Source organism: Aedes albopictus, chromosome 1 (assembly GCF_035046485.1).
Source record: "Aedes albopictus strain Foshan chromosome 1, AalbF5, whole genome shotgun sequence".
NCBI lineage: Eukaryota > Metazoa > Arthropoda > Insecta > Diptera > Culicidae > Aedes > Aedes albopictus.
The window spans coordinates 184,760,589-184,778,419 of NC_085136.1; the positions used below are offsets into that span (position 1 = coordinate 184,760,589).

The following is a 17,831-nucleotide window of genomic DNA, read 5'->3' on the forward strand; positions in this document are numbered from 1 at the left end:
CCGCAAGCAGGGACAATTGGGTTGTTTAGTGAATGAACTCCCTGTATCAGTTTTATTGTGGGATTGTTTACTTTTCGGCTCGGCATTTAGTCGCGTTTTTTCCCGTGTTGTGCTTGATTAATATATTCGAATTTTGTGTATTCCCGTAATTAATCGTCTCGTCTACAACAGTGTAGTGGAAGATTTCGTGTGGCGAGTGTTAACATTGAGAAATCACTTCGAGTAAAGTATCGCCTCTTGTGTCGGCAGTGCACCGTTTTTAACGCCGTTGTGACATCATACCCTCTGTGCACTTTTTGGGCTACCGTACTTTCTACCCACACGGATAAACAACGCTGTTGCAAAATAGAATCGTTGAATATGTCGACCTCTGCTTGCGATCACTGTGCGAGACCCGTCAAGGAGGAGGATTCCATCACTTGTATGGCTTTTTGTGATAAGGTGTTTCATCTGAAATGTACGGCTACGCCCACGACGCCTACAAAGCTCAATAAGCCGTTCGTCAAAATTGTTCAGGAATGTTCGAACCTTTTGTGGATGTGCGACGACTGTGCGAAATTGATGAAGATGATGAAATTCAAGTCTGCCGTGTCATCTCTGGGAGACGCGATTAGTGAAATCACCGCAAAACAAGAGTCTATGCACACCGAGATTAAAAAGCAATTGGCTAAACAGGGACAACAAATCGCACTATTATCGAAACGCATTAATCCTTTGACTCCGACTAGAGAAGCCGGCAACTTCTTCCGTCAAACGCCCACGCAACCGCCTTCGAAAAGACGCCGCGATGATGAAGCAGCTACGAATCAGCAACTTCTTGGCGGTACTAAAGTCGTGACCGATTCCAGCGTAGTCACCGTTCCTGAACCCGTCGAGCTGCTTTGGATCTACCTTTCTCGTATCCATCCAAGCGTTGAACGAGATGCGGCAGAAAAAATGGTGAAGGATTGTCTACCGAGCGTAGATTCAGTCAAGGTCGTTCCGCTAATACGGCAAGGAGCCGATACGAGTCGTTTGAGTTTCTCCTACAAAGTTGGAGTCGACCCAAAATTCCGTGAATCGGCGTTGAATACAGACACCTGGCCAAAGGGTATTCTGTTCCGTGAGTTCGAGGACCGTTCTGCAAAAAACTTGTGGCTACCTCGTCCGAATACACCCACAATCGTGGCTTCCGACGAAGTTTTCTTATCGCCGGCTTCGATTCCCGCTCCTCACACCAAATTTTTATTGCTGGAAATCAGCAAAATTTTGCTGATTTTTGGCGTGCTGTACAACCAGCAATCCTTTCAGCAAAATATCGATTGCTGAAAAACCAGCAATGCGCGAATGCGAAAAAGTGACAGCTCGTTTACTGATCTATCAGCAATACGTATTTGTTCTTGCTGAATAACCAGCCATTCATTTATAAATAATTATTGTTGTTTTCCAGGCTTCCCGAGTATGTTTGTAGTTTACTTATATTGTTATTTCGGTTATCTATATGTGAAAAAATAAACCTAAATAATTCCCGACTTAAAAAAACTTTATTCTTCTGCCATCTGATAAAAAAAAATCTCAACTAAAAATTTTCATGCTTCCGTCTCTTCCCGCTGGCGAAGACCTGCAAATCAGGACAGCAATAAATTCTTTGGTAAATATTACTTTAGAACTTAAAGCATGTACTTACCAAACAGTGCTAGGGAGTTCAATTGTTTAGTAAATTACCAGTAAACTACCGACTGTTTAGAAACAAAATTTTGCAATGCAAGAGATATAAATAAAAACGATACAATATTGTTTTGAAGTTCGCATTTGACAGACATCGTTTTGCTGGTTTGCAGCAAAAATCAGATTGCTGATACGCATTCAGCTATAATTTTTACTGAATTACGGCGATTTATAAAATTTGACAGCTGAAGTACTGATACCCAGCAAAAAATAAGTTGCTGAACAGGATTCAGTAAATTATGTTACTGAATTTCAGCAATTCGCCGACAGAAATGCTGTATATCAGTAAATCGATGGATTGCTGGAATGCTTTCAGCAAATTTGATTGCTGAAAGACGAACAGAAAATTTGGTGTGCTGCCATGGACCTGACATGTTAAGGGCAAATAATCTCTGCCACAACTCGTTTATCGTAGCTACGCTTTGTGATATGCAATCCAGAACCGACGTGCCGATCACGGAACCCAGACGCATCGTAGAAAGCTTCTTGGAAGCCTCTGATCGCCCCAATTCAGTCCCGCCTCCCGCTGCCTTCGCTCATCACAGTTGTCTGGGTCCTGATTTTGGTGGTAGAGAAGGGGTCTTCCATCAAGCTTGCCTTGGCAAGTATAAATTCAATCCTAGTATTTCGTCGTGTGATGAGTTCTCCCCCACCCAGATTAACACATGCCCAGCCTACAACGACACGCCGACGACGTCTTCTAATCATCCCATGACGCTGGAGAATTCTTCACCAGGACGCACCATAGAAAGCATATTGGGAGCCCCTAGTTCCTCTTACTCAGTCGCGCCTACCGCAGCCAGCGTTCATCGGAGTCGTCCTGGTGCTGAGTGTAGAGGTGGATTGGGGGTCTCCCAACTTGCTATTGAAGGCAAGTATAATTGTTATCGCCAAGATTCGCCACCTGATGCCGATTCGAATTCCAGCACCTCCGATTCACACTCAACTTCTCCGCGATCGCCTGGAATAAATGGAAGTAACTGGTTTCCATCATGCAACCTTGATGTCATCTCTAGTGAACGGACCCCGGGACGCACCTTTGCCGATTGCTCTAAGGAAGCCCCTATTCCACTCACCGCAGTCGTGCCCCTCCTGCCAGCGACCAGCAGCCGTCCCGGGCCTGCGTTTGAGTTGGAAGACGGGGTCTTCCGGAACCCTGTTATCGGCAAGTATCGAATATACCGTCTCCTGAATCCCGTCCGATTTGCAGTCGATCCGCTGACCGAGATTCTACCGCCATGATAAAACGGGACATCGCTGTATACTACCAAAACGTCGGCGGAATGAACTCAAGCATCGAGGACTACCGTTTAGCCGTTTCGGATGCTTGCTACGACATTGTTGTCTTAACCGAGACATGGCTAGACTCCCGCACGCTCTCCAATCAGGTGTTTGGATCGGAATATGAGGTGTTCCGATGCGACCGGAATCCGAGCAACAGCCGTAAATCAACAGGAGGAGGCACTCTTGTAGCTGTTCGTTCTAGGTTCAAGGCGAGGATCATCGAAAACGAGTTGTGGAAATGCCTAGAACAGGTTTGGATATCCGTGAAACTGGGCGACCGCACATTGTTTTTGTGCTCGTTGTACATTCCTCCTGATCGGATTCGTGACAACGAACTCATCGAAGCCCACTGTCAATCTGTTTTCGCTGTTATGGAGTCTGCCTCTCCGATTGACGACGTCTTCATCCTGGGCGACTTCAATTTTTGCAGCATCTCATGGATACCATCGCACAGTGGCTTTCTCTATCCAGATCCAGAACATTCGTCCATCCACGCCAGTGCTGTCATCCTTCTGGACAGCTATAGCGCTGCCACGCTCTGTCAAATCAACTCCACGACCAACGAAAATGGCCGTACTCTGGATCTGTGCTTCGTAAGTGCCCGGGATAAAGCGCCGTTCGTTTCCACGGCTCCGTATGCTCTGGTCAAAGACGTCCCTCATCATCCTCCGTTGATTTTGGCCTTTGAGGAATATCACCCCTCAAGTTCTTCGATCGTCCCGCCACCGTATCCTACAATTTCCAGAAAGCCGATCATCGAAGTATTGGAGTAGTTCTATCCAGTATTGAGTGGGAAAATGTTCTCGATCCTCGTGACGTTGAAGCCGCCGCTCAAACTTTTTCCCATGTCTTGGCATACGTCATCGAGAGGCACGTCCCCAAGAAAAAGCATCATCAAGACCCTCGGCATCCATGGCAAACCAGCCAACTGCGAAAGATGAAGTCTGCTAAGAGAGCAGTTCTGCGGAAATTCTCAACACACCGGACCCTTCCGCTTAGAAACCACTATGTGAGGCTCAATCATGAATATCAACGGGCCAGCCGGCTATCCTTCCAGCGGTACCAGCGAGGTATTGAGACCAAACTGAAAAGTCACCCAAAGACTTTCTGGAAATACGTGAACGAACAGCGCAAAGAATCTGGACTGCCATCGTCAATGCAGCTGAATAGTCAAACCGCCTCTACCACTGACGAGATCTGTCGGCTTTTTGCCCAAAAATTCGCAAGCGTATTTAGCGACGAGACGGTGAGCGATAGTCAGGCTACCATCGCAGCCAACAACGTTCCACTAAATGGCCACTCACTAAGTGTAATCGATATCGACGATGGCATGATCCGCCGGGCCGCCACTCAGCTTAAATCGTCTGACAACCCTATACCGTCTACATTTGTTAAGAAGCATATCGACTGTTTGTTAGTTCCGCTCCACATTGTGTTTCAGCTGTCACTATCCAGCGGTTCATTCCCTTCGTGCTGGAAATTCGCACACATGTGTCCAGTGCACAAAAAAGGAAGTAAACGTGACGTCGATAATTACCGCGGAATTACGTCTTTGTGTGCCGTGTCGAATGAGTTGGTCATAATGGAACCACTGCTGTCGCAATGCAAGCAACTTCTGAGCGACGATCAACACGGGTTCACTTCCGGGCGCTCTACTTCCACCAATCTTCTGTGCCTCACCTCGTATGTAACTAACAGCTTATCCGATAAAGCTCAGACAGACGTCATCTATACCGACCTCTCAGCCGCTTTCGACAAGCTGAATCACACTATCGCAGTTGCGAAGCTCGACCGACTTGGCGTCGGCGGCTATCTTCTGAACCGGTTCCGTTCATATCTCACCGGCCGGCATTTGTTGGTAGTGATAGGAGATAGCAGATCGGATAGCTTTGACGCAACTTCCGGAATACCACAAGGAAGCCATCTAGGACCGTTGATCTTCTTGATCTACTTCAACGACGTGCATGCTGTCATCAAAGGGCCTCGACTTTTTTACGCCGATGACCTGAAAATATTCCTGAAAATCCGCTCATTCCACGCCTTGACTTGCAAAATCAGCTGGATCACTTTGCTAATTGGTGTTCTCTGAACAGAATGGTAGTAAATCCTGCTAAGTGTTCCGTTATAACGTTCTCCCGTAAGAAGCAGCCAATCGTCTTTGACTATAGTCTCCTTGGCATGACAATCGAGCGCGTGACTCGCGTGAAGGACCTGGGTGTTATACTGGACTCGCAGCTAACTTTCAAGCAACACATTTCATTCATTATCGACAAAGCGTCTCGGAATCTAGGATTCATATTCAGGATCGCCAAGAATTTCTCCGACATCTATTGCTTAAAAGCACTGTATTGCTCGCTTGTGCGCTCCACCCTTGAATATTGCGCTGCTGTCTGGAGTCCTGCTTACAATAACGGCGCCGAAAGAATTGAATCCGTTCAGCGTCGCTTTCTTCGGTTCGCACTCCGCCGGCTACCTTAGAGGGACCCGTTTCGCCTGCCGAGCTGCGAGAACCGATGTCAGCTGATTGATCTACAACTACTCCGCTCGAGACGAGATGTAACCAGAGCACTGACCGTAGCTGATACGCTCCAGGGTCGAATCGATTGTGGGGCGATTCTGGAGCAAATCGATTTGAACGTTCAGCCAAGATCGCTTCGAAATAGTATCATGCTGAGACTGCCTCTACGTCGAACGAACTATGGGATACACGGTGCGATCAGCGGCTTGCAGCGGGTATTCAATAGAGTAGCTTCGTTGTTTGATTTCCACTTCTCACGTGAGACTCTTCGCCGGAGGTTTTCGTCGTTCTTCGCAGGGCGAAATGACGGACGCTGATTGTGCACTTACTTTAGTTTCAACTCCTGACCAAGTTTTGTTCCGTTGAATGTTGTCTCAGGGGCTGTCCATAAACCACGTGGTCATGTGGGGGGGGGGGGGGGGGGTTCAGCCAATGACCATTTTGTATGGACAAAAAAAAATTGTATGGCCTAATGACTCCGGGGGGGGGGGGGGGGGGGTTTGGGCATATAGTCACCTACAATAATACCAAATGGTTTATTTATTGAACGCTTACCGCGTCACCTAGCGGCAAAATTCGAAAACTTTAAATTTCTGCATACATTTGGCGCCCCCTCAGGCTTAATCGATTTTGCTCAAATTTTGAACGTAGATTCCGGGAGTCCAAAACAATTAATTTAGGAGGTAAGGAGGTAAGCATTTTTCGAAATTTTTGTTTTTCATATAAGTGTACAACTTATATCATTACATATACCTACCGTGACATCACCTAACTTTTTATCGGTTCATAATTCCTTTCACACCGTGCAAATCAAATGGGATGAACAGAATTAAGAACCGAAAAAAGTGATTGGAATTAGGTGATGTCACGGTATACCGGTAGATTCACAATCTATAAAATACATAGCTAACACAGAGCTTGCTTTTAACTGTTACTAAAGTATTTTCCTTGGGAAAATGCAATCGGATAAAGCAAGAATATCCCTATATATATATATATTTTTTTTTTCTTTTTTTCCAGATATACGTCTTGTCTGAGCGGATTTGTTCGACTATCCGCCGTGTTGGGAAACAATATTAAGCAATTCAATCCTGGACTGATTGATTATATGTGTGATTTGTATGATACCTTGCTCGGCAAACGAGGATCCTCCTTCTTGGAGTGGGATATCTTTAGCATGATGACATCGTTGATATTTGCAACCCGTTGCGTTTTGTTTAGCGCCAGCAAGGAGGAAACCATACCCAAAGGAAATGTAATCGATCATGACATTCTGACCGCAATGTTCCTGGTGAACGCAATGAGAATCGTCGTCACATATGAAATGAAATTTTCTAATGTCATGGATATTGATGAGTCAGCTACTGGAGTCAGCGATAAGGGAATGTCTGCAAGTTTGTGTGAGATTTTCATGAAATACAACATTTATCGCAAGGAGAATGAAGATGAAAATATTTCAACCTACATTGGACGTCATCTGGCACAGACCATCAAAGAACAGAGTCAAACTTTCCTTAGATGCTCGTGCTTGTTGTTCCATGCTATAACTGATGTCGAGCTTCCTAGTGGAAATACTTTCGAGGTGCTGGCTTCTTATTTGGGCCTGGAAACAGATGTTTACACGTATTTCAACAACGATATTTACAGTCAGTTTATTTCTAATCTGATCACTGCTAACCTTCAAGAACTTCAAGCTGTTAAGCAGAACATACGAAACAAGCAATCCGAGGACATTGTTCCAATTATTCAAGCGATTCCACCAATTCGGCAGCTGATAGATCTACCAGAAGATTACAGCGATCTGATCAACAGTGTCTCAGTTTTCACATGCCCGAATAACGTGCGGGACGATTCTAGGAACCCTACAATGTGTCTAGTCTGTGGTGAGATTCTTTGCTCTCAATCGTTTTGCTGTCAGAAAGAATTGGATAAAAACTCGGTAGGCTCATGCACCTATCATGTCCATACATGCGGTGCAGGAATCGGGGTTTTCCTAAGAATTCGCGAGTCGGAGATACTGTTGCTGGGAATGAACAAAGGTTGCTTTATCCCAGCTCCCTATCTGGATGAATACGGGGAAACGGATCAAGGATTGCGTCGTGGGAATCCGTTGCGGCTTTGCAGAGAACGCTACAAGAAGCTTCACATTACATGGCTCAGTCACGGCATCCATGAGGAGATAACCCGCCGGACTGAAACACAACAAACATTGTTCGCAACGCAGTGGCAGAATCTATGAAAATAAAAAAAACAGGTGTTTAACTAAAAAAATATTGTGCAGAAATATTTATGCATACCGAACAAGAAACTAGTAAGCCAAGTAGTACCAGTGGCAATTCAAACCCGCTGTCTTATGTGAATAATACATCTAGATATTAGATATGTTTTATGTAATTTTGTTTCGCTATATTTTCAGCTGTTGATAGAGAATTTAATGCAAGTCTGTTTCATGATGTGAGTAAATACATATCTTGCATCTTAACGATTTGTTTCTATTGTGCCGAAAAAGATCATCATCTGTGTTAATAGCAGGAAATGAATACCGTCAGTGTACCAGTAGCCGCTCATGACCCAATAGCCGCTCACTGTTGCAAAAATCAAATTTACACGCATAAATACACTCTTTTCGGTGCTGATATTCTTGGACAATATAAATTAGACGAGAGCAAAGCCATTTTATGCAATATTTACCGGATAACATAAGTTTTAAAAACAAAACAATGTAATGTTTTGAGCGGCTATTGGGCCCAAAAAAGCTGTAGCTAATTTCATGTGATCCAATAACCGCTTACGCAAAAAAAAATACGTCAAAATCGTATAATCTGCCGATTTTAGTACACAGTGTGTTTAATCCCTATTATACACTCCTACGGAACAGGAAAAAGAGTTGCAAAAATAATGCACTTTTCCGCAAAAGTCTATTTAAAAGATGGTATAAATTTGTTCGTGAGCGGAATTAGGGAAACTGGCCTTAGATGAGCGGAATCTGGTACCCTGATGGTACAAACCTAAAACAAATTGATAACATTTTTAAGGTTTCTAGCGACATGCCGAGGGACACAGAACCCTCTCCCATTACTGTGCGCACAATCTTCTCGCGTTTATATGGAGGAGCACGATGCGTTTGCGCGGATAACGACAGTTCACTAGGCCTTTGGATAGGATAGAGAACGTAATCCTTCAGAAGCAGTTCACCAGCCGTACTCGGAACATGTCGTCCAGTAAGACACTGTTGCGTACTGACTCAGAAGGTGTGAAAGTTTTGGTTTTGTTGTATGGTCATTGGTCCATTCTGTATTTTATCTTTGTCAAGTACGTTTGTCTAGTACCTATTATGTCGACGCTTAACAAGTTTTTGTATTGTCTTATTTTTAAAATACATGTTGTGTCTTTTTATTCAGTTTTTTCCCTACCCCGCTGTTGGGGCAATTAAGCCACTGCGTCCAATTACTGAACTTTTGTGGCAAGTCCCTTTTTATTATTTGCATCCTGCAAGCTAATCACCATTTATGAAGTGATCAGCTACTGCCATGACGCGTCTTTCCTTAGTCAGGTACAATGGAATTGATAAACCCCAAAACCTTTCCAGGATCTGCAGACCAGATTTCACTGGGTTGCAGGCAACCAGTACATATTTAGAAATCTTTGCCTGCGCGTGTATAAAGCACCACAACTGCAAAACAGATGCTCCGATGCTTCGCGTTCCATGTTACAGAAACGACAGGTATCACTCTGAATCTGACCAATATTTTTCACGTGATACCGACTCGGGCAGTGTCCAGTTACTAGGCCAGTGTATGTACAAAGGGCCCTAAAAGCTTTTTGGTTTTTTAAGCATTTTGTTTAACAAATCGATTTGACTGATTACAGTTTTTGACGTCCATCCAATTGGACATCACCCTTTGTTCAGCCCAGCATTTCAGTTCCATTTTGATTGTACAGTTGGATATACCACAGAAAGGATCTGGGCCTATAAACTGCGATCTAGAACCCTGTTTAGCTAATTCATCTGCCATTTCATTCTCTTCAATGCCATAGTGACCTGGAACCCAGTATAGGTTCACTGAGTTCCCTTGACACAACATTTGCAATGAAAGAATGCATTCTCAGACAAGCTTTGAAGTACATTTATAAGCACACAATGTTTTGAGTGCCGCTTGACTGTCTGAGAAAATAAAGATATTGGCATACCTGTATTTCCCTGCAATGCAAATATTTACGCATTTTAAAATAGCAAGAATCTTTGCTTGAAACACCGTAGGATAGTGTCCCATCGCCACTGACGTTTTAATTCCAGGGCCGTAGATTCCCACTACCGTTTGAATTCTAATTTTTGAGCCATCTGTAAAGAATATAATGGACCCTGGACGAACAGTGGGACCTCCGATTTTACAATCCGTGCGAGTAGTTTCACACAATTTGCAGGGAATTTCATTGTTCTCCACAGGTTTCATCTAGTCCTGAATCATATTATTCATACCTACCTGGCCGATTTTCAAAGTACTGAGAAATGCTCAAGTGTCACCTGGCATAAACTTCTCAACTCGTTTGAGTCTTAACAACTGCTTTTCTGCTTCTAATTGCACGTATTCATGCAATGGCAGCAAATCAAGAATTGCGTCTAACGTTTTGGATGGAGTGCTGCGCATCGCTCCCGTTATAGCAATATACGCGAGCCGTTGAATCTTTGTAAGCTTTGCTTGTGTGGTTGCCTCTTTTGTTTTTGGCCACCATACAAATGAAGCATACGTAACTTTTGGGCAGATTATAGCAGTATAAATCCACATTATCATTTTAGATTTCAATCCCCATTTTCTTCCAATCGTTTTGGAGCATAACCAAAATGCACTTGTTGCCTTTCCGATTGTACGCGGGGAGCTGAACGGGACGAAATAAAACGCGGCGGACTACATTCGAATTGAATAATGGACTGTATTTTAACTTATTTTACAGAGGTTGAAAGAAAACGTTTTTCTGTCGACCGTTCGGTACGACGACTGTACTTGTTCTGTCTTGTTCATTGGTTTCTCTCGTTGTAGGAAGTTGGCCGACGCTGGCGGCGCGCGGCGACGGCGGAGACGTCTGGGTGCTAGGGGTGTGCAGGCGTTACCCAAAAGCGCGCAGGGTGAAACTGCACGCGAACACCGATCATGGACTCAATATGAGCATTCCAATTCAGTTTAGCACCCAAAATTACTCCCAGGTATTTAACCTGTTCACTAGGGTGGACTTGCATTCCTCCAATCTCAAAAGTTGTAAGGTTGACATTTCTTCTCCTAGTGAAAGGAACAATTACGACTTTTGATGGATTAATGCTTAGACTCATAAGTGTGATAAGTGTGTGATGAGTGTGTGGTGGCCGAGGTGGTGGCTCAGCAGCTCGAGAGCCAGAATCGCGCGCGTTTCGCTTTCGGTAAGTCGATTTTTTTCCGCCTTCGGATTTGTACATGTGTGATAGCGAGAGGTCCGGCGTTCTTCAGTGTGTGGTGGCTCAGCAGCTCGAGAGCCAGAATCGCGCGCGTTTCGCTTTCGGTGGTTCGATTTTTTTTTCCGCCCTCGGATTTGTACATAGTGTGATAACGAGAGGTCCGGCGTTCTTCAGTGTGTGGTGGCTCAGCAGCTCGAGAGCCAGAATCGCGCGCGTTTCGCTTTCGGTGCTTCGATTTTTTTTCCGCCTTCGGATTTTTTTAGCGCAGGTGATAACTTGCATCTAGTTATTTAATTAGTGCATGTTTACTTTTGAAACAGTTTTCATAGAATTTTTATAGTTTGTCACTCGTAGGTTTTTTGTTGTTTTTGATAAGTAAACATATAGCATTCATCCGACATGGGTGATCGATGGTTTTCTTCCCGTGTGAATTGATCAAGAGTTAGTCAGTTTTTTATGTTGTGTCGCGTCTTTTGTAGCAACACTGAACGATCACCTGCCGTGGGTGATCAGTTGTTTGCTTCTCATATGAAGTGAGCAATAGTGCGTCAGCTTGCATGTTCGGTCGGGTCATTTGCAGTTAAATATTTGGCGAGTAGCTTCCGCAGTTCGATTTGAAATATTAAGTAACCACCTGACGTGGGTGATCGATTGCTTGTTTCCGAGTGAAGCGAATAATAGCGTGTTAGATTGGATATTTTGTCGCGTCGTTTGCAGTAAATATTAAGCGACCACCCGATGTGGGTGGTTGATTGTTTGCTTTCCGCGTGAAGCAAACAATAGCGCGGCAACCAGCATAACACGAAGGTCATATTACTTATCAAAGTGAATCCAGACCCAACGATACTTTTCCTACTAACAAACACTCCTTCCTGCAACCTTTGGTGGAGTCGCAGCGGTAAACGCGGTTCTTCACTTAACAAAGGTTGTTACTAATATTCCTTCCATCTTCCAACCTGACTGCAAGGACGTGGCCGGCGCCGTTATTGTACCGTTGAAGAGAGTCTCTGAAGCGTGCACAGTGAGAATGTTGACCACTCCCAGTCAATTATTCAGTTGATTCATTGTGCAACTGTCATTGGTTCGGGTCAATCACGGAATAGCAACCATAGATGTGTGCAGTCAGTCTAAGCTAAGCTAAGCTATTAATGCTTAGACTCATAAACCAAGAATGTGTAAACTTTAGAGTCAACTGCATTCTCTCCGATACGATAGCGTCAAACTTACCCCTCACTACGATTACTATATCATCAGCAAAACCCACAACTTCGAAACCTTATGCCTCCAAGCTTCTAAGAAGACCATCTACAACCATAGGCGTCAACTTAGGGGCCATGTTTGCCCCCCCCCCCAATATTTGACGATTTTTGGATTTTCCCATACAAAAAATCAGAAAAACCAGGCTTTGCCCCTCTTCCCAATAATTTGACCAAGTTGGCGCGAATGTCTACAAATTAGAATAACTAGCCACAGAAGTCCAATGTCGCGACTGTTCGTGTGACTAACATCTAGTTTGCCTCGCCCTTACAGCGTCACTAGCGGTACTAGAAGTGTCAAATAAATTTTGTTTATCAAAACAAAAGATCCTCTATAAGATGGACACTTAAAAATAGTCAATTATAACAATTAAAGTTACTAAAATAATTAATTAGGAAAAGTGACTACAGCGCCATTGGAGTTCTAGTGTATTTCTATTGTCTACAACTAAGGACCACATGAGTGGTGAGAGGACTCCTCCGTGAGGGCAACCTTTAGTTGCTCTCACCGTTATAGATGACCTGCCGCTAGGTGTGTGTGATTTCTCTTTTTGCAAGCACGGTAGAAATCCCGTTTATGATACATTAGCCCATATGAATAAAGCTTACTCAGATCTATGTGAAGATTCACAGAGATTTGCTTCACGACTTCACATACCTAGATTTAGTAAAGAGTATTTACTCAACTTTATTCATAGGAGGGCCTATTGATCAAAACGCTTATTCTTCATGGCCCGCTTCATAGAAGAATAGGAAGCATTATCAAATGCACCTTGAATGTCTAAGAACGCACATAGTGCTATTTCTTTCGCTGAAAACGTTTTCTCCACTTTTGTTACCAGCGTGTGAAGGGCTGAAACTGTTGATTTACCAGATTGATAAGCAAACTGAAAATTTCCTTTGCAGGACCATGGCTCTTGAAGAAGCGCCATACTTAATCCCTCTTTTTTGAATTCCGACTCAACACAGCACAAGCACCTTTTGCGTGATGGAGATTGGCCTGTAGGAATTTAATTGTTGTCATGTTTAGAAAAAAAAAACAATAAAAATATATACAAAAAAAAAGCTACAAATTAAAATTATATAAAAAAAATATTGAACAAATGAAACGATCTCAGGAAGAGGTACATCAGCAGCATCACCAGGAAAATAGCCTGAAGCTAAAGCAATTTCAGTCTTCCCCCTAGTTGTTGGTACCTCCACCATGACCGCAACAATGTCACGTTGTATGAATTCTGTTATTGGGTAGCATTTCAATGTTTTACTCACTAAAACAGCAGTTCTGGGAGAACTTTGCTGCTCATCGTAAAACAAATTGGCATTTTGAGTTAGGATTCCAAAAAAATTTCCTTTACAGGACCATGAACCCTCTTTTTTGAATCTCCGACTCAACACAGCAGAAGCACCTTTTGCGTGATGGAGATTGGCCTGTAGGAATTTAATTGTTGTCATGTTTAAAAAAAAAACAATAAAAATATATACAAAAAACGCTACAAATGGCTATAAAAATCAAAGAAAAAAAACAACAATAAATAAAATAAAAATTGAGAAATAAAATAAAAAAATCAACATATACATATATATCAGAGATACTGATCCTTGAGATGATCAATCCGTAAAACATTTGCTCTTCTTCCTAGCACTTTCGGTTCTCGAGATATTCACGTGGCCCGTGACCATAGATTGGAAACCACAGATTTTTCAACATATCTATATCAGAGATACTGATCCTTGAGATGATCAATCCGAAAAACATTTGCTCTTCTTCCTAGCACTTTCGGTTCTCGAGATATTCACGTGGCCCGTGACCATAGATTGGAAACCACTAATTTTTCAACATATCCTTGAGATGATCAAAACATTTGCTCTTCTTCCTAGCACTTTCGGTTCTTGAGATATTCACGTGGCCCGTGACCATAGATTGGAAACCACTGATTGTTGCAATACAACTATATTGTGATATTAAATCCATACTCCCTGAAGTGCAGAATTCAAAAAACCTTTTCACCTTATCTTCACACCTCTGATTCTTGAGAAATTCGCTTGGCCCATGACCGTAGGTTGGGAACCACTGAACTTAGCAAAACTGCTAAATTATTAATTGTAATTGAATAACTCATAACCTTTTCAAAGGTTAGGAAATTTGTGATTTCGATCTTCACAAACTATAATTATAAAACTGAAAAATAACACTCCCCTCGATTTACGCACTAAGCGCTCCCCCGATTTACGCACTAATTCCCAAATAGCGCTCCCCCCAAGTTACGCTCCCCCCGTTTTGAGCGTAAATTGGGGTTTTGAGTGTAGAAAAAATGAGCCACGTTTATTCTTGAATTAAAAGTGCATCTTTTATTTTTTACTAGTTAGATTTTCCGAAGTTTGCATATACGATGAACATAAACAATTGGGTTTTTAAATTAAGAAAAATGTATTGATTTTTTTGCTTTTATACGAAAGAGCACCTTTTTCTGTACCACCATGATTTTTTTAAGATTTTTAGAACATCATTTTGGTACCTAAAATCGCTTTCGAAGAGATTTTTCGAAATCACCTTTTGACAGCTGGCCAACTGCTTGACAGCTCCGCCCAGTACAAAATGCGACGAGGGGTGATTCGACAAATTGTTCCCATACAAACTTCAAAATGATTTTTAAATAGGTTCCCGGGCACCAAAATTCATGAAAATTTGGATTTCGGCTCAGTTATGCATGCAGATTCTGAAAATGGAATTATCTCAACACCGCTAAAGAAGCCAATTCAGCATATAAGTCAGATATATCTGTCAAGAAAAAAAAATATTTTAGCGATTGTTGAAATCCGTGACATTTACGGGACACTTTAAAATGCGGGACGGCTACTTTGAATGCGGAACTGTCCCGCACAATCCGGGACAACTGGTCACTTTATAAATTGTCCTTGGAGATTTTTCTCAGAGGTTACTTAGGCATTTTTTCAGTACAGTAGACGTTCGCTCGGTGCAAACGGTTTAACTGCAATGCTTTTTAACTGCAAGTCCGCTAAGTGCAACAATTTTGCAGTCATCGCACCACTATCTGTCAAAAACAAAACGTCAACAGAGTTGCGATGTTTTTCGGATGCACTACAGCTGCATTGCGATGTTTTTGGGTGCATTCTGGCTGCGTCCAACAGCAATTGACAACTGTTTGACGGCTGTCAGTCGTTGCAGTTAGCGAATTTCATTCGGTAACTGAAACGTAAACCATGTTTAATGTTGCACTTATCGAACGTCTACTGTATTTTGTATTTCTTCTAGATATCCCGATGGACGTAATCAGGGGGATGACGAAGGGCCAGAATCATCTACCCAGCATTCAATGCAACATTGCGTCCAATGTTTTTGTTTTGATTGCTTAATTCATGGAAAAATGCGCTGGAAACATCGACACTGCTTCGCTGCTACACATAATATCGTGCAAAGTGATAAGGAAAGAGAAACAATTATCAAAAACAACGATTTCGTTTGAAATGTGTAATTTCTGAAATAAGCACTTGCAACACACGAGCCAAACACCCGAAAATCAGGAGCAAGTTAGGGCAAACCGACCAGAAAGTGGGTACCAAAACGCGCCGTACCAAAAATGATGTTGGGTGAAGCGGCGATGTACCGAGTTTGACAGCCGTGTCACCCCACTGGACGTAATATATGAGTCGATCCAATATAGTTTATTGCATTGCTAACTGGACTGCGACAGAGTGCGGAATCTTGAATAAAAGTGCGATATTGCATCAAATCGTTCCGGTGTCTTCACCGCACTTATTCATCATGAGCTAATGAATAAGTGCGGTGAAGACACCGAAACGATCTGACACCAAATCGCACTTTTATTTGAGATTCCGCACTTCCTCGTCGCACTTTTAACTGCGACATGCGCAATACTAAATTGTGTTCTTTTTCATTCCTGATTGGGATCAGAATATAAAATAACTGCCAGAAAGCCGAAAACCAAACCAATCCAATACAAATAATTTAGATTATGCATTGCATTATTTTTTAACGGCTGTTCGTTCGTTTTCGGTCCTTCAGTTTTGAGAAAATACTATCAAACATATTTATCCAAGACGGGCTTGGTGGTCTAGTGGCTACCGCTTCTGATTTATATGCAGAAGGTCCTGGGTTCAATCCTTGGCCCGTCCCTTTCCTCCTACTTTGTATCTTCCTATATACTTTCTCTCTGCTCTCTACATATCCTCTCCTCTTCTTGGCGTAACGTCCTCACTGGGACAAAGCCTGCTTCTCAGCTTAGTGTTCTATGAGCACTTCCACAGTTATTAACTGAGAGCTTCCTCTGCCAATGACCATTTTGCATGTGTATATCGTGTGGCAGGCACGAAGATACTCTATGCCCAAGGAAGTCGAGGAAATTTCCTTTACGAAAAGATCCTGGACCAACCGGGAATCGAACCCGTCACCCTCAGCATGGTCATGCTGAATACCCGTGCGTTTACCGCCTCGGCTATATGGGCTCTCTACATATACAACTCATGTATATTCACATGTTCATAGCCATCGCTAGAACAGAAACGAGTTGAAAAAGCCGTTTCCCTTCCTTCCAAACTTTCACAGCACAGTGTTTCAATCCTATTAGAAAAAGCCTACAAGTTATGCAATCAAGCGAACTGTGCCGCACATCTTCAAAATAGTATATAAAAACACACAATAGACCACCTCACGGCGAAATTCTATCTCTTTCGCTCTTTCAGAGAGTTTGAAAACAACAGGACCAGTACCTGTCAAATTTGACAGGTGTTGGTCCTGTTGTTTTCTAATTTCCCGTAGGAGAGAAAGAGAGCGATTTCTTGATGACGTCACCGTGCAATGGGCAATTCTATCACCTTACCCTGGTATCCACACACCAATGTGTGAACCTTCTGCCATCCAATTCCCACCAATTCTCCAACATCCGCATGAATTTGTGCTGGCGCAGAGGTATATTCGGTCAGATGTGGATACAAACGATTGCAATCATCACTTCCTTTCCTTACCCTTCCCCAAATTGACCGGCAACCTGACGTGGCTGGCGCCATTGTCGCCTAAAAATAGAAGATCACCAACGCTCACACACTGAAGATGCTTGCTAGTCCCCGGCAGATATCTCATTGGTTCCTTGTGTGAGTGTAGCTGGTCTGGCGATACTGGAGTGGCATCTACGGGCGGTCAATCAAGCTCAAGCTCAAGCTCAAGCAATACTATCAAACATATTTATCCAAATAAGTTTATTAATATCATAAAAATAGTTTATTTAGTGCAGCTTAGTATATAAAACAGTGGCATGGAGATCTCTCGAATATTATACACACACTACATGCACGATAAAATAAAATTTAGAAGCTGTATTTATTTGAAATTCCAGTAAGTTTTCCAATTATGGCTATAGTACCAATTATTCGCCATAAGTGATTTTCACCTTTTTACGGTATAAATCAACAAGAAAAAATTGTGAACAACATATCACGTTCACAAAAGTTGGTTGGCCTCATTAGAACTCCACATTTTGCTCAAATTATGGAAGAAATAAATCATTTTCCTTAAAATTTCGGCTTCCTTGCATCCTTTTTCGCCCTTGTGTACCAGTTATGGTCAACCCTATAAGGAATGTATGCAACTGAATGAAACCAA

The 17,831-nt window shown here is 42.8% G+C and overlaps 2 protein-coding genes across 3 annotated transcripts in view; one reads left to right on the forward strand and one right to left on the reverse strand.

Annotated features, from left to right (window-relative positions):
- Positions 1-17,831, reverse strand: part of LOC134285363 (uncharacterized) — a 224,659-nt gene that overhangs the window by 60,530 nt on the left and 146,298 nt on the right. The window lies entirely within an intron of this gene.
- Positions 1-17,831, forward strand: part of LOC109405489 (E3 ubiquitin-protein ligase UBR1) — a 123,728-nt gene that overhangs the window by 54,794 nt on the left and 51,103 nt on the right. Inside the window, exon 11 of one of the 2 annotated variants that reach the window (XM_019678577.3) lies at positions 6,530-7,991. The exons of the other annotated variant lie outside the window; for it this stretch is intronic. Coding sequence (XP_019534122.2) covers positions 6,530-7,748 — 1,219 coding nt within the window. The 3' untranslated portion in view covers positions 7,749-7,991. Of the gene's footprint in view, positions 1-6,529; positions 7,992-17,831 lie in introns of those variants that run through there. 2 annotated transcript variants of the gene reach the window in all.